Consider the following 14,725-nt stretch of genomic DNA (forward strand, 5'->3'; position numbering starts at 1 on the left):
AGAACATTCTCTCATTTTAGCTGAAAATTTTCTTTAAGATATGAAAGCACCTCAGTGCTCTGTGAGAAACTTTAAGTAATGCAGAAGGGAAGTACACAATTCTAAGTGTGCTTTGAAGTATATACTACTATTTCTTAGGGTAACTTCATTATATAACTAGTATTCACTGTATTTTTGCTGGCATGTTTATTACAACCCGGGAAAGTATGTCTATTTTAAGCATGCAATGCTTTGGAGCAGTAAGTTCATTTGGAGAACTATCCTGAAATGACCACTTAACAGGATGATTTGGACACTTTATTTGGTTTGATGACACAAGGCATAATTACAATTCAATACTGTATTAAAAATGAAAATGTATCAACTAGAAGAAAAACCTGGAATTAATTATTATTTCTGTAATAGGTAACTTGTTTAATTTTTTTCTTAAATACAGATGAAATTTAAGAAATAATGTATTAAAGTACATAAAAGTAGTTTTTAATTAAAAATAGATATAAACAGCAACATAGCAATAACAACCACATAATATACTGCCCACTTCTTCATAAGAATACTGAGAGATTATAAAAAGTGAATTAAAATAAGGGATTATTATATTAAGCCCTTGAGAAAAGAACAAGCAAGTGGTAACACACAACTGAGAAACACATGAATTTCAAAGTAGTACATATCACCCTAAATTATCTGCTGAAGACTATTGCATATATTCAGACAGGTCAGTTCTCCCCTTTGTGCTTGTTCCCACATCTTCCAGGCAGGAATCTCTGCTATTTTCCCTCAAAAGGGCAGGAATTTCTTTAACTGTTTATAAACTTTTTTGAGATATTTGGAAAAGAGGTACATGTTACTTCTACAAAATATTACTGCATTTGTTGTAAAGGTCATAGCTATTAGTTTATTTAATTTTTATTGGTTATTTCATTTTATTCTGCATTCAAGAATATCACATCAATTGGTATCACACGTTGACTTTGATATTCATGGCTTTTAAGTTTAAGCCCTTCCAGTCAAAATCACCTTCAAGTAAAAGCTTTCAACAAACTGGGTCAGTTTTATTTTGGGAAGACACTTATCTCATACATATCTAGTCTTGATATCAAGCAAGATGACTCCTGAGGGAAAAGAAATTGAGAAGCAGTGAAATGAATACGAGTCCATACTAGGTAAGCTTACATGTTTTGCAAAGTAACTCTAAAATTGCTTGTCTAAAGAGTAGAACAGCAACAAACAGTATTTGGACAAGAAAAGAGTACGCCTGATATTTAAATTATATGACCAATTGTGAAGATTTTCTTTAAATCTTTAAAAACTTTATAAATTGTCCATATTTTATAAAAGATTTGGAAAGCAAACAGTAAATAGTTTTGTCACTTATTCCAAGTGGCATTCTTGTGCCTATGGTCTCAAAGCAGTGGTCAAGGTTATGCCAAGTAAACTACTTCATTTTTACAAATACAAGAGCAGACCAGCCCTACCACCACATATGCACACACTAACCACTACCCAAAAAAGAGGATTCCTCAGTAAGAACAAGCAACAAACTAGCAATTTTTAAGAAGTCCCCATGCAATAGATTTGCTTATTCTTAGATAACCAACTGTTTTTATGTTAAGGACAATGACAGAAATTACTTTTCATTTACAAACCACTTAAAAAAAAAGCAGACGTATAGCTTCCGTAGGAAAACTAACACTCCCATTTCATTATACAGAGTAAAACAAAAATTACTCTAAGGTCAAAAGTGAATTCACAGCACAGTTCAGACCTTTACCAAGTACTCCTATCACCCAGACCACTACTGAGACTATTAAAAAAAAAAAAATCCCACAAGGCTGAGAAAAGCCTATCACATTTACTGCATTGTATAGCTGAGGATTTTCCCAGGTACCAGACAGTACCTTGGCTGTGTAAGTGCTACTAAATTTTAGAGACCACAAATAATAACAGATCTCATGGTTTACCTACTGTTTTCAGTACACGAGCCAAAGGACAGAGGAAAAACAGTGAAAGACCATTTTATACTTCAGTAAATAAACATGCTTTTGCAAGAGAGGAAGAGTCGCATCAGTAAACAAAGACTTCTGGGTTTGCTTCCTGGTTTCCTTAAATGGATACATAAAATCCAAGTGTGTTTTAGTATACAGCACTTACTCTTCCCTATGTGATACGCAAAGCAACACTGGTAAGCGTTCCAAATGCTGTAAACACAAAAAAACCCTTTCATCTCCTTTTAAAGAAACTTCACATTTAGCTTATATATTTAGAACAAACAATTATATAGACTACAGCAAACTTTTATGAGTCATTTTAAAAGAGGAACTGAAACAATCTAGAGTTACTGCTATCAAGGAACTCCTACAGTTTATTTCTGAACTTAGAATGAACACTGCTAATCTCACTGAAGGGAATGACTTATTTCTAGAAGTCCTCAATCAAAGATTGTGACTTGCTTGCAGAGGATTTTTTTAGAAAGCAAAGCACAATTTTTTTCCTCTCCAATTCCCTACTGGTATTTGTAAAGTAATTATTATAAAGGAAAGGAACAAAAGTAAGAATAGAGAGTAGGGAAATATATTTATAATAAATTACCTCTTACTTTCACAGTTACTGCAGATACACTGTCTAAGTAGGAACTGCCTATTTCTTTAGATGATCTGAGGAAACACAAACAATTCATTTCTCTGATTTTTCAAGTACCTTGTATTGCTTGTCCCCCCCCATACCAAGACACAAAAGAAAAAAGTCTACAACAACTGTCAGGATGCTAGTTTCATACTCAATTAGCTTTCCAGAAAATGCATCAGAAAGAAGGTCAATACCCCCTTCTCTCAGCATACTTGAATTTAAGGGAGGCTGCTCTGGCTAGCCACTCTTTTAAACACAGACTACTTACGGAGAATTAAATCCATTCTAGATGAAACCCAGAGCAACCTAAGCACAACTTCCCAGAGCTGAAGACAGCATTTCATCATGTACGTTCATACTGCAATGTCATTTCATTAGTACAGCTTTATTAATACCTTAGTTATGCTAGTGCTTCTAAGCGTCTTGAAGTTTCTCAAAGTTAAAAACAGGGGTGGGGCGGAATAAACAGGAACGCTCATCTCTTTTATGAAGTGAACACCTACTTATTAATCCAAGCAGTCAATAAAACCGTAACAATATTTGGGGATTTCTTGTAATATCATATGAGATAACTGTTGTGAAATGATTGGTCGCACTTTTCCTCTAAATGTAACGACATTCAAATCTTTGCATTTTCTTAAAAGCACAAAATAGACTTCTATAATATTTTTAAACAGAAGAGATCAGTATTTTCACAGATGCATTTGTTTCTTACAAACTGTGCGCCAGCCAATTCTTGCTTTACAGTACAGCCCTTTGACAGACAAGCAACTTCTGGAGAGACTGAAAAAGTTCAAACTAGAGATAAAAGCTGTGAAAAGGACTGAAAATTGCTGTAGATCTTGGAGCGAGTGAATCTCTGATGAACTCTCCCCAAAGCAGAAGAACGGCACACCAGCATACGGAGTGGTCATCAAGGAAGCCATTCACTCAGGAGAAAGGAGATAGTTCAACTACGGAATTTATACTGAATTGTTTTGTTGTATATTGTCAGGATTGCTCCTACAAGCACCTCTGAGGAAAAAAGACCAGGCTCCACTGTGACACCAGTTCTTCCCATGACATGAGAAAAAAGGCCAGAATCACTAATTTTAATTTTGGCCCAACATTTTCTCCCTCTCCTCACCCTGCCAAAGGCAGGATTCTGAAGAAACTAAGAACAAGAAAAACACACCACCAAAATGCACAAGTCCTAAGAAGCCTATTTTAGCAGGAAGCAAATAATATTCATTCAGTGTTTGGATTTCAAATACCAGAGCTAAAAGCAGCACTAAGAAAAGCAGGATGAACCCCTGGGTTCCCCCCAAGTCCCTGCTCCAGCAGGAAAGAAGTCATAAAAATAGATGGGGGGAGAGACAAGCTTTAATAGACAAAAGTTTGAAGTACCTATGTCATAGGCTTCCTAACCATGGTCTGCAAACTGCTTGCTGACAGGCTGCAACATTTGCACAGCCATACAGGAGGAGGGAACTTAAGGAAGTTGAATTCTTGACCCATTGCCTAATGAGGCTAGAGATCCCCAGCATAATTACTGAAACAGCTTTCATTTAGCATTCTCCCATGAAGAGCTGCTTGGTGTCTGCTGGCACAGGCTAGCGGTGCACAAGATCTCATTACAATCGAATATGATTAAAGTTAAGTGCAGCATCTTTTGTGAAGAGCAAAGTAGCAATTCCCATGCACCGGACACTTCTACTGAACCTAATGAGTATTTCCATGTTTCTGTAAATAGAACTAATTAATAGCCAATCATTTAACTTGGTAAATGCAACATTAGATTTGAATATGGGTCAGCAGCAGTAAAGACAGTCTCACCTTACTCAACATACATCATCTAAATATAAACACAGTTATTTGAACAGGCAATATGAGATGTAAAACGGCCTGCAGCAATAAGGCTACAGTCCTGTAATGTCACAGTCTAACTTACACAGAACATCCCTCACATACTTAACAAGAATTTGTTACTGTAATACAACACAGCCATCTTGACAGATACCTGCAGGAGTCTACTAATCTATTACACTATAGTAAATATAAACACAATTTATTTATTAAAATCAAGTTCACAAGTTTGCAGACTTTAAGAAATGTCAGACCTGTAAATTGCTATGCTCATCTATAAGCATTTGTAGAAAGATTCACTAATTTGTAATGCCAAGTATTATAAATTCATTTTTCAATCATGTCTTTTGATTTATGCAGCAGTATCAGAATCATGTTACCTAAGATTTCAATAAGCTTATTTCCCAGTTAAATAGATACTTGTTATTTCAGAGTTACTGACAAGTTGCACCTCCCCAAATTAACACCTCGATATCCCACTGTGCATGCATCTCATCTCTGCTTCCATAAGCAAACAAAAATTGCTTAGAAACGTAGGAGATACTGCCATGCACAGTATTTGAATAATGCCTGTGTGTGCTTTCCAGTATATTACCTCATTCATATACTGCTGAAAACTTGCAGTAACTTAATTGTCCTGTTCCCAGAGGCCGCATCCCTAGGAGAATATTAGCTTCAGCCATTATTAAAATGGATTCCAAATATATGCTTCTATATGGTAACAGCGCATACAGAATGTTTTCTGGTTGGTTTTGCAAGAGAAGGGAGTAGGAAATGTTGGAGCTAGCTACACAATCCTAACTTAAAAAAGTCATACATATACAGTGTTTAATTACTTCTCTATGGATTCATAACTTGTCTTATTTCAGTTCTTCATAAGTTAAGGTTTTCCTCAGTCTCAGAATTGAGCATTGCCAATTAAACTGATGTAGTAAAGAATGTAACAAATGGATATTAAAGAGACAAAATTAACCTCTTGTAACAAGGGAACCTGCTCTGCTTATCAGAAGGCAGTCATTCCTAAGCAAATATTTAAATATCAAACATGTAATACAGCCAGAAATGTGCAAAACCCCTCTACATTTTACTTTGAACCAAGACTTGCCACCACACTCTCAAGACTGTCCTTCACTCCTCCTGCCCAGCCTTATTTCTTAGCTTTGCTCTAGATAAAACAGGAAACTGTTTTATCAGATGCTTTTTCTCTGTTTTTGTGTGAAACGTAATTACAAGCAGATGGGGGGAAAAACTAAACAACAGATTCAAATAAATATTCTCATGTTTTTGCAAATACTAAGTAGCCCGTTGATTTGAAAAGCTCCATCTTTTCGCTTCTATATTTTATATGACATTTAAAAATTACCCTACTGAATTTCTTCAAGTAAGTCTTTGAATGTAAGAAAATTCTGTATTTAATGAAACCTATGATTTTATTAATGCTCCAACTATCCCATACAACACTTTCTACATACACATACAGAGTCATTAGTCAGAAGCACAACATCAAAATCAGCTCTTTCCTTAAAGTAAAGAAAACACTAGATCTAATCCAGAACTGGATTCTACGGGGTCATACAAAAGAAAAAAAAAAAAAAAAATCAGTGTAAGGTCAAAAAAATATGCCTGTCCACGAAGTTAACCACATAAAAGAAGACTGTCCTCTACTACGCTTCTGCTTTTAACTTCTTAATTTGAAGAAATGGTGAAAAAAGGCAGGAAAATATCAGAATTACACTACATTCAGAGTTCTGTATGGTAGCTACCTCCACACAACTTTTGCATGAGGGATATCTAAACAGTGCTGAGTCCTGACCTATGCTAATCAAGTTTCTGAGGCTTTGCTTCACGCAATCTATCACCTCTGAGGTTACACAATGAAACCTCAGAGTTAAGAAGGTAAGCACTTGGATGTGGTCCTACCTTAAATAAGGAAAAATTTGTAAGGCAATTAAAAACTACCATTAGTTATCTGCCCTATGCGTTTGCCAGAGGTAGGTAAGTACATCAGTATCAGACCACTGCACAATAGGATACAAGACTGTAAATACACTGGAACTGGATTTGCCCCAAACTGGACTGAAATGGGGCAACTAGAACAGGTATCTAACTGCCTTTGTGCAGGCTGCCGCACTGAACAGCGAGGCCGGGCTGATGCTTGCAAACAGGCAGCACAGACAGGCCCTCATTGCTGAATAACATGGTGCTATGTTCCTGACCGCCAAAGAAATAAAATCTAAATACTCAGAAGAGTTTTGTCTTTATATAATCAGGTTATCCTTGAACTTGCAAGCAGAAATACAAATCCTCATGAAGCACAAAATCCCTGTAAGACTAACTTGTATTTAGTTGGGTAATACCTACAAGCCTCAATCACCTCCGAAGAGACTCTGAATTCAGACTGAAAAGTTTTACAGTCCACTCTTACAAGGAGAAAGAAGAAATTCCAGGGGGAGGGGGGAAGAGGAGGAGAATTAACTATACACTATTGGGTAGAAACATATGCTATTTACCTGTCAATTACTCTAAACTTATCTAGACTTTGAATACTAAATTTAAGACTGCTCTGTGACTTCTTCCTCATTCTAGAACACAGAGATGATGATATTCTTGCAACCTGCTACCATGGGAAGATGGGATATTAAATTTTATTAATCTTCCATTCAAACTGGAAACGTAGTTGCAAAAAAAGATGATTCTGAACATGAACAGAACAAAAAAAAAAAACCAAACAAAACAATAGTTTGTTCGGTTTGCTCAGTTAAACTGGTCGCCAGCCACCCAGCAGAAGTGACCAGACTAATGAAGTTTGATCAAGATTAAATCAGGCTTGGTATGAAAGATTTCAGTGTTTAAGTATAAAACTTGAAATCAGAAGCAAAAAACCCCCACCACATCTGGCAGAAGACATGTTGGTGGTTTTCTCTCTCTCTCTTTTTTTTTTTTTTTTTCAAATAAGCTGAACCTACCAAACATTCCAGGGTAGAAAAGATACATATTTTACTATTTTCTAATAAATTATTTTTACATTAAGTAAAACTAATAATACTAATCCTTTCTGCAAAATCGATGCCTTTATTTTTCATATTTTTCAACTGTTATATACCCTTATGAGGTCAAATAAAACAGAGCCAGAAGAGTTGAGCTCTGGGAAAAGATCCAGTTGAATTACTGGGAGTCTTTGGAGATATAAGCAAATTTAGGTAGTTAAAGTTGATCAAGTCCAAGATTGCATTTTCATGGAAAGAACGTGACAAATACAACAGTCCTCCTCATAGATTTAAAAAACAAAACAAAACCCACAACGCTGAGTGGAAGTCTACCCATACCAAACATTGTCAAAAAGCCCACACAGATGCTGTATGAGAGAACTGGGCAGATTTACGTCATACATAACAACTCCCCATGTACTCCCTTTCCCACTTTATTCTAAATATTGCCCAGATTTAGGAAGCATCCTTTTGTCTCTGCTACCAGTTAGTTCCCTTATTTCCTTGACATCTCTATAGAGAATGATTCATGCTTGTCTAACGTTTACTAGAGGACTGTGTTGGTGGAAAACAGTCACTCTCTTCCAAGACTAATGTTAGAAACAATCCTTGACCAGTTGTCAGTGAATGCTATTGAAGTCTCTCCTAAATTGTGTTTGCTGACTTTGACACTCCTCTTGCCATAACAAAAAGCATATAGGCACACCAAACCCAAGCTTAAACACAGCAGACCAAAACAAACATTAAGACACAGTAAATTCTAATAAATCTACGGCATACAAACTGCCACTTTCCTCAACACACTGACCCAGCTTACAGCCATTAATAAAGTTTCTAAACTGAAGTGGCACTGCCACCTTAAGACACAAGGCCAGCATTACAATTTTCACTATATTAGACTATTAAAAAAAAAAAAATTAAATTAACCTCACTTTTGGAGTTTTTTTTTAAAAAGATATTCAGGTAAGAAAAATTAAAAAATAAAACTGTGCAAGAAATGCACTGCTTTAAGTCATTTAATCATGTTTTTCTCAATTAAGTAGCAATTTAGTTAAGCAATTGAGCTTAGGTTGAGCATTTTAACATTCAGTAAAAGGCATCACGGTGAATCAAGGTTCTTCAATTCTGACCACAGAAACTGCAAAACTGCACTACTTTTGTAACTCTTAACTGTCAGCAATTGTGATAATACTTTCAGTATCTAGCCACAGTTATTCTGACATTTACTGAAGGACTTTTAAATACATACATAAAAAAAAATTGATTGGGTGACAGCACAGAATATTAATTGAGGTAAAAGTCTTGTCAACCTAGCACAAACTCTGAGTAATTTAAAGGAGCCAAACCATCCTCTGATTTATCTACAAGTGTGGTACTCCACCACTGTGTTGATGATACGCGTGCCAAAAATTTAACTTCGGACAAGATGTGAATTAACATTTTAAAGACTATTTCCACATTATTGTACTGGAAAGAGCAATCTTACCTTTAGTAGAGTACGCTTCAGCAATCATCCGTAGCCTATATGGTGGCACTGCAGCTAGCTGCAAGTCATCAACTCCAACTCTGGCATATGTGTTCAGAGCTTCTTTGTAATCACCTTCCACATAGTTTAGCTTGGCCATAATTAGGTTAGCTTCTTGTAAGAATTCTGGCTAGAAGGAAGAGGAATAAGAAAGGTTTTTTTCCTGAGAAAACACACCTAATTCTTTCTGACAATTATTTGGTCTGTTTTCTGTATATATGCACTGTAGAAACCTTCAGGATATTTCTTGTAACAGAGCAACAAACCAACAAAATTCTATCTTCATGTAATATTTGGGAAGCTTGCAGTAGGAGGTGAATCCACAAAATCTCACTCCACCAAGCTACTGAAAAGCATTACCAGTCATTTTATATATTCACATATTTATTTACACATCCACCAGAAATAGCTCTTTCAGGATCCAGCTTTGCCAGGTAACAAAACTATTTAAAGGCAGCCTATCATTACAACCCCCCCAATGGCTTTTTTCTAACACCACAAGCACAGTTGAAAATAACATAGCATCAAAACTTAATGATATATGTTCCACAGCCTATATATTTAAGTTGCACAATTTCAAAGTATCAGGGCAGAAGAAACGTCTTGAAAAAAGGATTCATGGAAGAATGAAGAAAGAAAAGGAAGAGAAATTAATACTCCCACAAATCACAAGAAACAAAATGTTACAGGTGACTGTAAAACAAGGTCCTTTTGATCTCTCAAAAGATGGACACTGAGTACAGAAAAGATAAGCTGATGTAGTAGCTACAATAATAGTTAAGCAAAAAAGGGCCAGAATAGTTAAGAACATCAAAAGGCTATGACAGAAAATTGCTCTCAAGTATTAACATCATTTTCCACCCCCACAAACATAACTTAAGGAACCATTCCTGAATACTTAAGAGACTATTACAGAAATTTGTTAAGTATTTCACATTTTGCTAACATTTCTATTTAATGCACTACAAAGAACAATATAGTTATATACCCCAGGAAAAACTTCCACAAAACAGGTTGTAAGTACTTCACTTAAGCATCCCAGAAGTCAATGACAGTTTTCTTATTCTTCTAATGAAAGAAGATTTGAGAAATTTATCTGAACAAAAATCCATGAAGAAACAAAAAGCCATGAAATAGCATAGTGCTGATGATGTTCTGGGAATAGCAATGATGATAAAACACCACACAAGCACTTTCCACATTTTTCTCCATGATCAGCAGAGTACTCCAGTCAATTTCAGCTTTTCTAATTCTTGCTCAGACTGACTTACATACCTTTAGGTTTCCCCTATCAAGTGCCGCCGTGAGATGTTTCCTGACCTCAGTCAGCTTTGGCCGGGGGCCCAGTGGACTACTACTCTGTTTTAGAGCGTTTTCCTTCAAAAATTGTTCTAGTTTGGACTCCCCAAGAAGAAGTTCTGCCATGTCATCTGTAAATAAAAGCAAACACATGAAATATTAGAAATAATTTTATTTCACTAACATTTCAGTGGAGGCAGCCATTGCCTGAATTTTAAATACAAACTAACCAAAACAAACACAGAGTCAAGTATTCAGATTTAACATGAGTCATGTGGTACTTCGTTTTACTTTTCAATTTATCTTTTACCTGCCTGATTCATTGCAGAATCAAGTCTCTTGTGTTTTAAGCTATAATGAATTAGAACATTAACCTGAAGTCAGTATCTGGCTCTGAGCAACCTGATCTAGTTGTAGATGTCCCTGCCAATTGCAGGGGGGATGGACTAGATGACCTTTAAAGGTCCCTTCCATCCCAAAGCATTCTATGATTCCATTCTCCTCTTCCCCCTTAAAAAGCAACACTTGATTCAAAAGCCTTATGCAGCTTTCTGAACATAACAAGATACACTTCTGATATTCACTTTACCAGAAAAATGGTGTGTGTTTCACAAAATGCCTATTGTAGTTTCAAATACGAATACTGAGAGATATTGGATTAATTTATGCAACTAGTTTTCAGTTACATGTCCCTCAGGATGCCTTTGATCACCATTCATATCTTGGCTGTAAGAATGAAGATATCACTCAGACCTTGTTAAGGCTCCAGCCATCCCAAGTCTTCAGTATGAAAGTCCATTTCTAATCATTATCCCCTTGTCTTAGGGGGCATACCACCACTTCTCAGACATGAAGGTAGAATGTAATACCAGGCTGCTCAGCAAAGCTGAGCTGCCACGCTTGCCGAAATGCAAGAAATCTACTTATCCTCTACCTTGCCCTTATCCAGGATCACTAAACTTATTTCACTGAAACATGTTGAGTAGTTCCTCTAGTGAGAAGAGAGCTGTAAAAGTCATCACCTCGCTATCTGGGACTTGAAAAGACCAGATCATGTCTTGCAAACAGTGTCTGAGTAACTCAAATTTGAACTAACAATGAACAAAGTAGATTTAAAAAAACGGAAAGGCAAAAAGCTAATGATCAGAAAAGTGCTCATCACCCTATAACCTTTGGCACTGTCCTTAGAGGTTATGGGAAGGCACGGAAAGACCAGGACATGCAGAACTCAGTGTTACTGTAGAGGAAAAGCTTTCCCTTCAGAAGTATAAATGCATCAGCATTATCTCACTTCTCAGCAAATTTCAGTCTCATGTCAGTGGGACTAGCATATGACCGATGTACAATGCCATTACACAGTAAGTTATAAGGACCAGTGCTGCCCTGTAACATGTCCTATCAAGTAGAAAGACAAAAACCTAGAATTTTTTTTCTTAAAACCTCCAGCTAACTGCTGATTCTTAAACCACAGTTTCTTCAAGAGAGAGTTTAAGAGACCAGACAAATAGCAAAAGCATCAAGGGAGTGCTTTATTTATGTTTTTTATTTGGTGTTCTGGGAAAGATGTCCATGGTAACCTGGACATTTATTTGTTCTCAACTACCATTCACTCACATTTACTGTTTAAACACTACTGTAGAAGGGAGAGATCTCAGCATCCAGATGAAGGCAAGCCACACCACAGATGCAGCCTGGTTACCAGCCTGCTTAATTTTCTGGCTTTCAGACCACAGCTGTCAAATCCATCAATCTTAAATTTGCAGTAACAGTTTCATTCCTTTGCCCAGTATTCTTCTGATACTTCAGCAATACTCATCTAATCTCTACAACAAATAACAACACCAAATAATCTTAAGTGTCGCTTTCTACATGCACTTTCTTCTTTGAAGAGCACCTTTATGCCTCTTCACGTGTGTTCCGTTTTGCCTAAACTGTGCACTTTCTGCTCAACTTTTCCTCCTGACAACAGCACACTCTGGATACAGCTTTGATACATGCTAGCCAAAAATATCAGTTCCGTGAAAGATAAGGAAGGGGAAAACAAAGTTATCTCCCTGGTGCACCCTTACTTTAGAGACCTTTGAAGAAACAGTGACACTCGGCATCTTTCAATACATACTAAAGGCATACAATTCCCAGTTAAAAAAAAAAAAAAAAAAAAAATTACTACCACTCAATAATACAGCTACAGTATAACAATAAAATCTTATTACTTACTGCCAACCAAAAAAATGCTTTTATTTACCTATTCAATGCTCATATGGCAAATGGCACAGATGATTGACATGCATCAGTAAGTCCATCACACAATTTGCACATTCCTTAACAAAAGATTTGATCAGTTTATAAAGTTTGACTGAAATGTTTTCATCTCAAACACCTGATGTACAGTTTAACAAAGAAGAGAAGTTAAACTTAAGTTCTGACAAATATAAAGGCTCAAAGTTTGTACACTATAGTATCTTAGATACAGGTTAGGGTTAGGGTATGCTGCATTGAAGGTTAGCTAATCTCCTTGCAGGATGGAAATTCAATGTTTTTGAACAGAACTAGAATGAGAAGGTTCTATGGTAAATAAGAAGTATTTTGGTAATGCACAAGAAATCCATTGTTAGCCACAGAAGGAAACAAGTGAGTTAAAGAGGACTTTAGCACTTGATCTATCAGGACTGAGCACATTTATAACTTAATATGGCTTGCAGAGTCTTTCCTGTGTTTAGAAAACACAGAGAAAAAAAAAATCCTTTACTACAGCATGAGTTTTACCCATACGTTCTATCAGTGTACAGTAGAAAGCAGGGAAAGGGGCAGTAGATGCTCTCGGCATAAGCACCTGGAGGGGCCAACGCCAGGCTTTGAAATCCCTTGTCCACAGCCTCCATTGCTCTACCACCTTGTAGCAGCAACAGCCACCAGCCCTGTCAGTCATGGTCAACCGCACTCTCCTAGGAAAGGGCCCAAGGCAGAGATCCCAGACTGCCTCCCACCCATAGCCATAGGCCAGGACTCTGGCAGGCTCAGAGCCTGCCTGAAGACTGGGTTGAGGTTGGCCGAAGGCAAACAAGTACACTTGGCTCCCTGGCAAAGAGCAAGAGAGCCAGCTAGAAACATCCCCTTTTATTGCACCCATCGTCCTGGACCACACCACTCACCTGTAATTTGTGCAACTGCCGTTTTTCATTTCATAGGCCCTCAAAACTCCTATCATTTGAAGTTTCTTCCAATATATTATACCTGAAATTTTAAATCCTCTGAGGAAATAAAAGTAGAGAAGGACCCAGTTTGTTCCCATACATTCACAATGTTATCAGTATAATTCCAGGAATTTTTGAGGCAATTTACACTAATTTTGCTACTTTTTCATTTAACTCTGTTCAGCAAAAATGAAAAATAAAAGATATTTCAATGTACTAAGTGAAGGAAAAAAAATAAGAAACATACTTCAACATTAGGGCAGGCAACTCAGGATCATACCCAGCTGAATTTTTGGTATTTCCACAGATTACAAAACCCCTCTGGACAACCTTTTCCAACATTTGACTGTTCTCATTGTGGAATTTTTTTCCTTGCTATCCATTCAACATTTCCCTTGTTGCAATTTTTGTCCATTGCTTCTGGTACTTTCACTGTGCATTTTTGGGAAGAGGTCACCTCCATACTCAAGGGGGGCTGTGAGATGGCAGCAGTATGATCCCCTCTTAGCCCTCCCTTTTTAAGAGTTAACAAATGCAGGTTTCTCAGCTGGTTCTCTTAGGTCACGTGCTTTTGCCCCCGTATCACCTTGGTGGCCCTCCACAGGGCTAACTCTACTATACTAATGTCTGTTCCATGCTGGAGAGCCCAAACCTAGATACAATATTCCAGATGTGGTCTCACAAGTGACAAACAGTAGGGAATAATAATTTCTCTCAAACTGCTGACTACATTCTTGCTAATACAGCACCGTATGCCGTCAGTCTTCATTGCCACAAGGGTTTGCTGCCAACTCACACTCCCTTTGTCATTCACCAGATCCTTCAGATCCTTTTCTGCAAAGCTGCTTTTTAGCCAGTTGATCCCCAGGCTACACTGTTACAGTTATTCCTTCTCAAGTACAAGACCACGGAATTTGCATTTGCTGAACTTCATGAGTTAGTCCATTTCTCCAGCCTGTTGAGATCCCTCTAAACAGCAGTCATTTACTACCCGCCAGTTTTCTATCACCCACAACACTACTGAGGGTGCATTCTCAATGTCTATGTCACCAAGAAAAATACTTAACAGTACTGACTGCAGTATCAACCCCAAGAGGCCCCATTTGTAATGTCACAGACCAGATTTTTTTTCTTAACCTGTGGTCAAACCTCTGAGCCCAGCCAGTTTTCCACCTCCCACCTGTCTCTTCAATTGAGCTACAAGATAAACCATGGGGAACTGTGTCCAAAGCCTAGACAAAGTTGAA

General features: G+C 37.1%; 1 protein-coding gene across 4 annotated transcripts in view; it reads right to left on the bottom strand.

Annotated features, from left to right (window-relative positions):
- The window catches only part of TTC7B (tetratricopeptide repeat domain 7B), a 143,748-nt gene that overhangs the window by 111,255 nt on the left and 17,768 nt on the right, over positions 1–14,725 (bottom strand). For 3 of the 4 annotated variants that reach the window (XM_087747504.1, XM_087747502.1, XM_087747506.1), the window contains exons 2-3: positions 10,261–10,415; positions 8,947–9,115 (exon numbers count right to left, since the gene is read on the bottom strand). In XM_087747504.1, the coding sequence (XP_087603630.1) occupies positions 8,947–9,115; positions 10,261–10,415 (324 nt within the window). Of the gene's footprint in view, positions 1–8,946; positions 9,116–10,260; positions 10,416–14,725 lie in introns of those variants that run through there. The other variant, XM_087747505.1, reaches the window with a different exon arrangement.

This window comes from Nipponia nippon, unplaced genomic scaffold, assembly GCF_047370975.1.
Source record: "Nipponia nippon isolate SJK-2023a ecotype South Korea unplaced genomic scaffold, ASM4737097v1 scaffold_11, whole genome shotgun sequence".
Taxonomy (NCBI): domain Eukaryota; kingdom Metazoa; phylum Chordata; class Aves; order Pelecaniformes; family Threskiornithidae; genus Nipponia; species Nipponia nippon.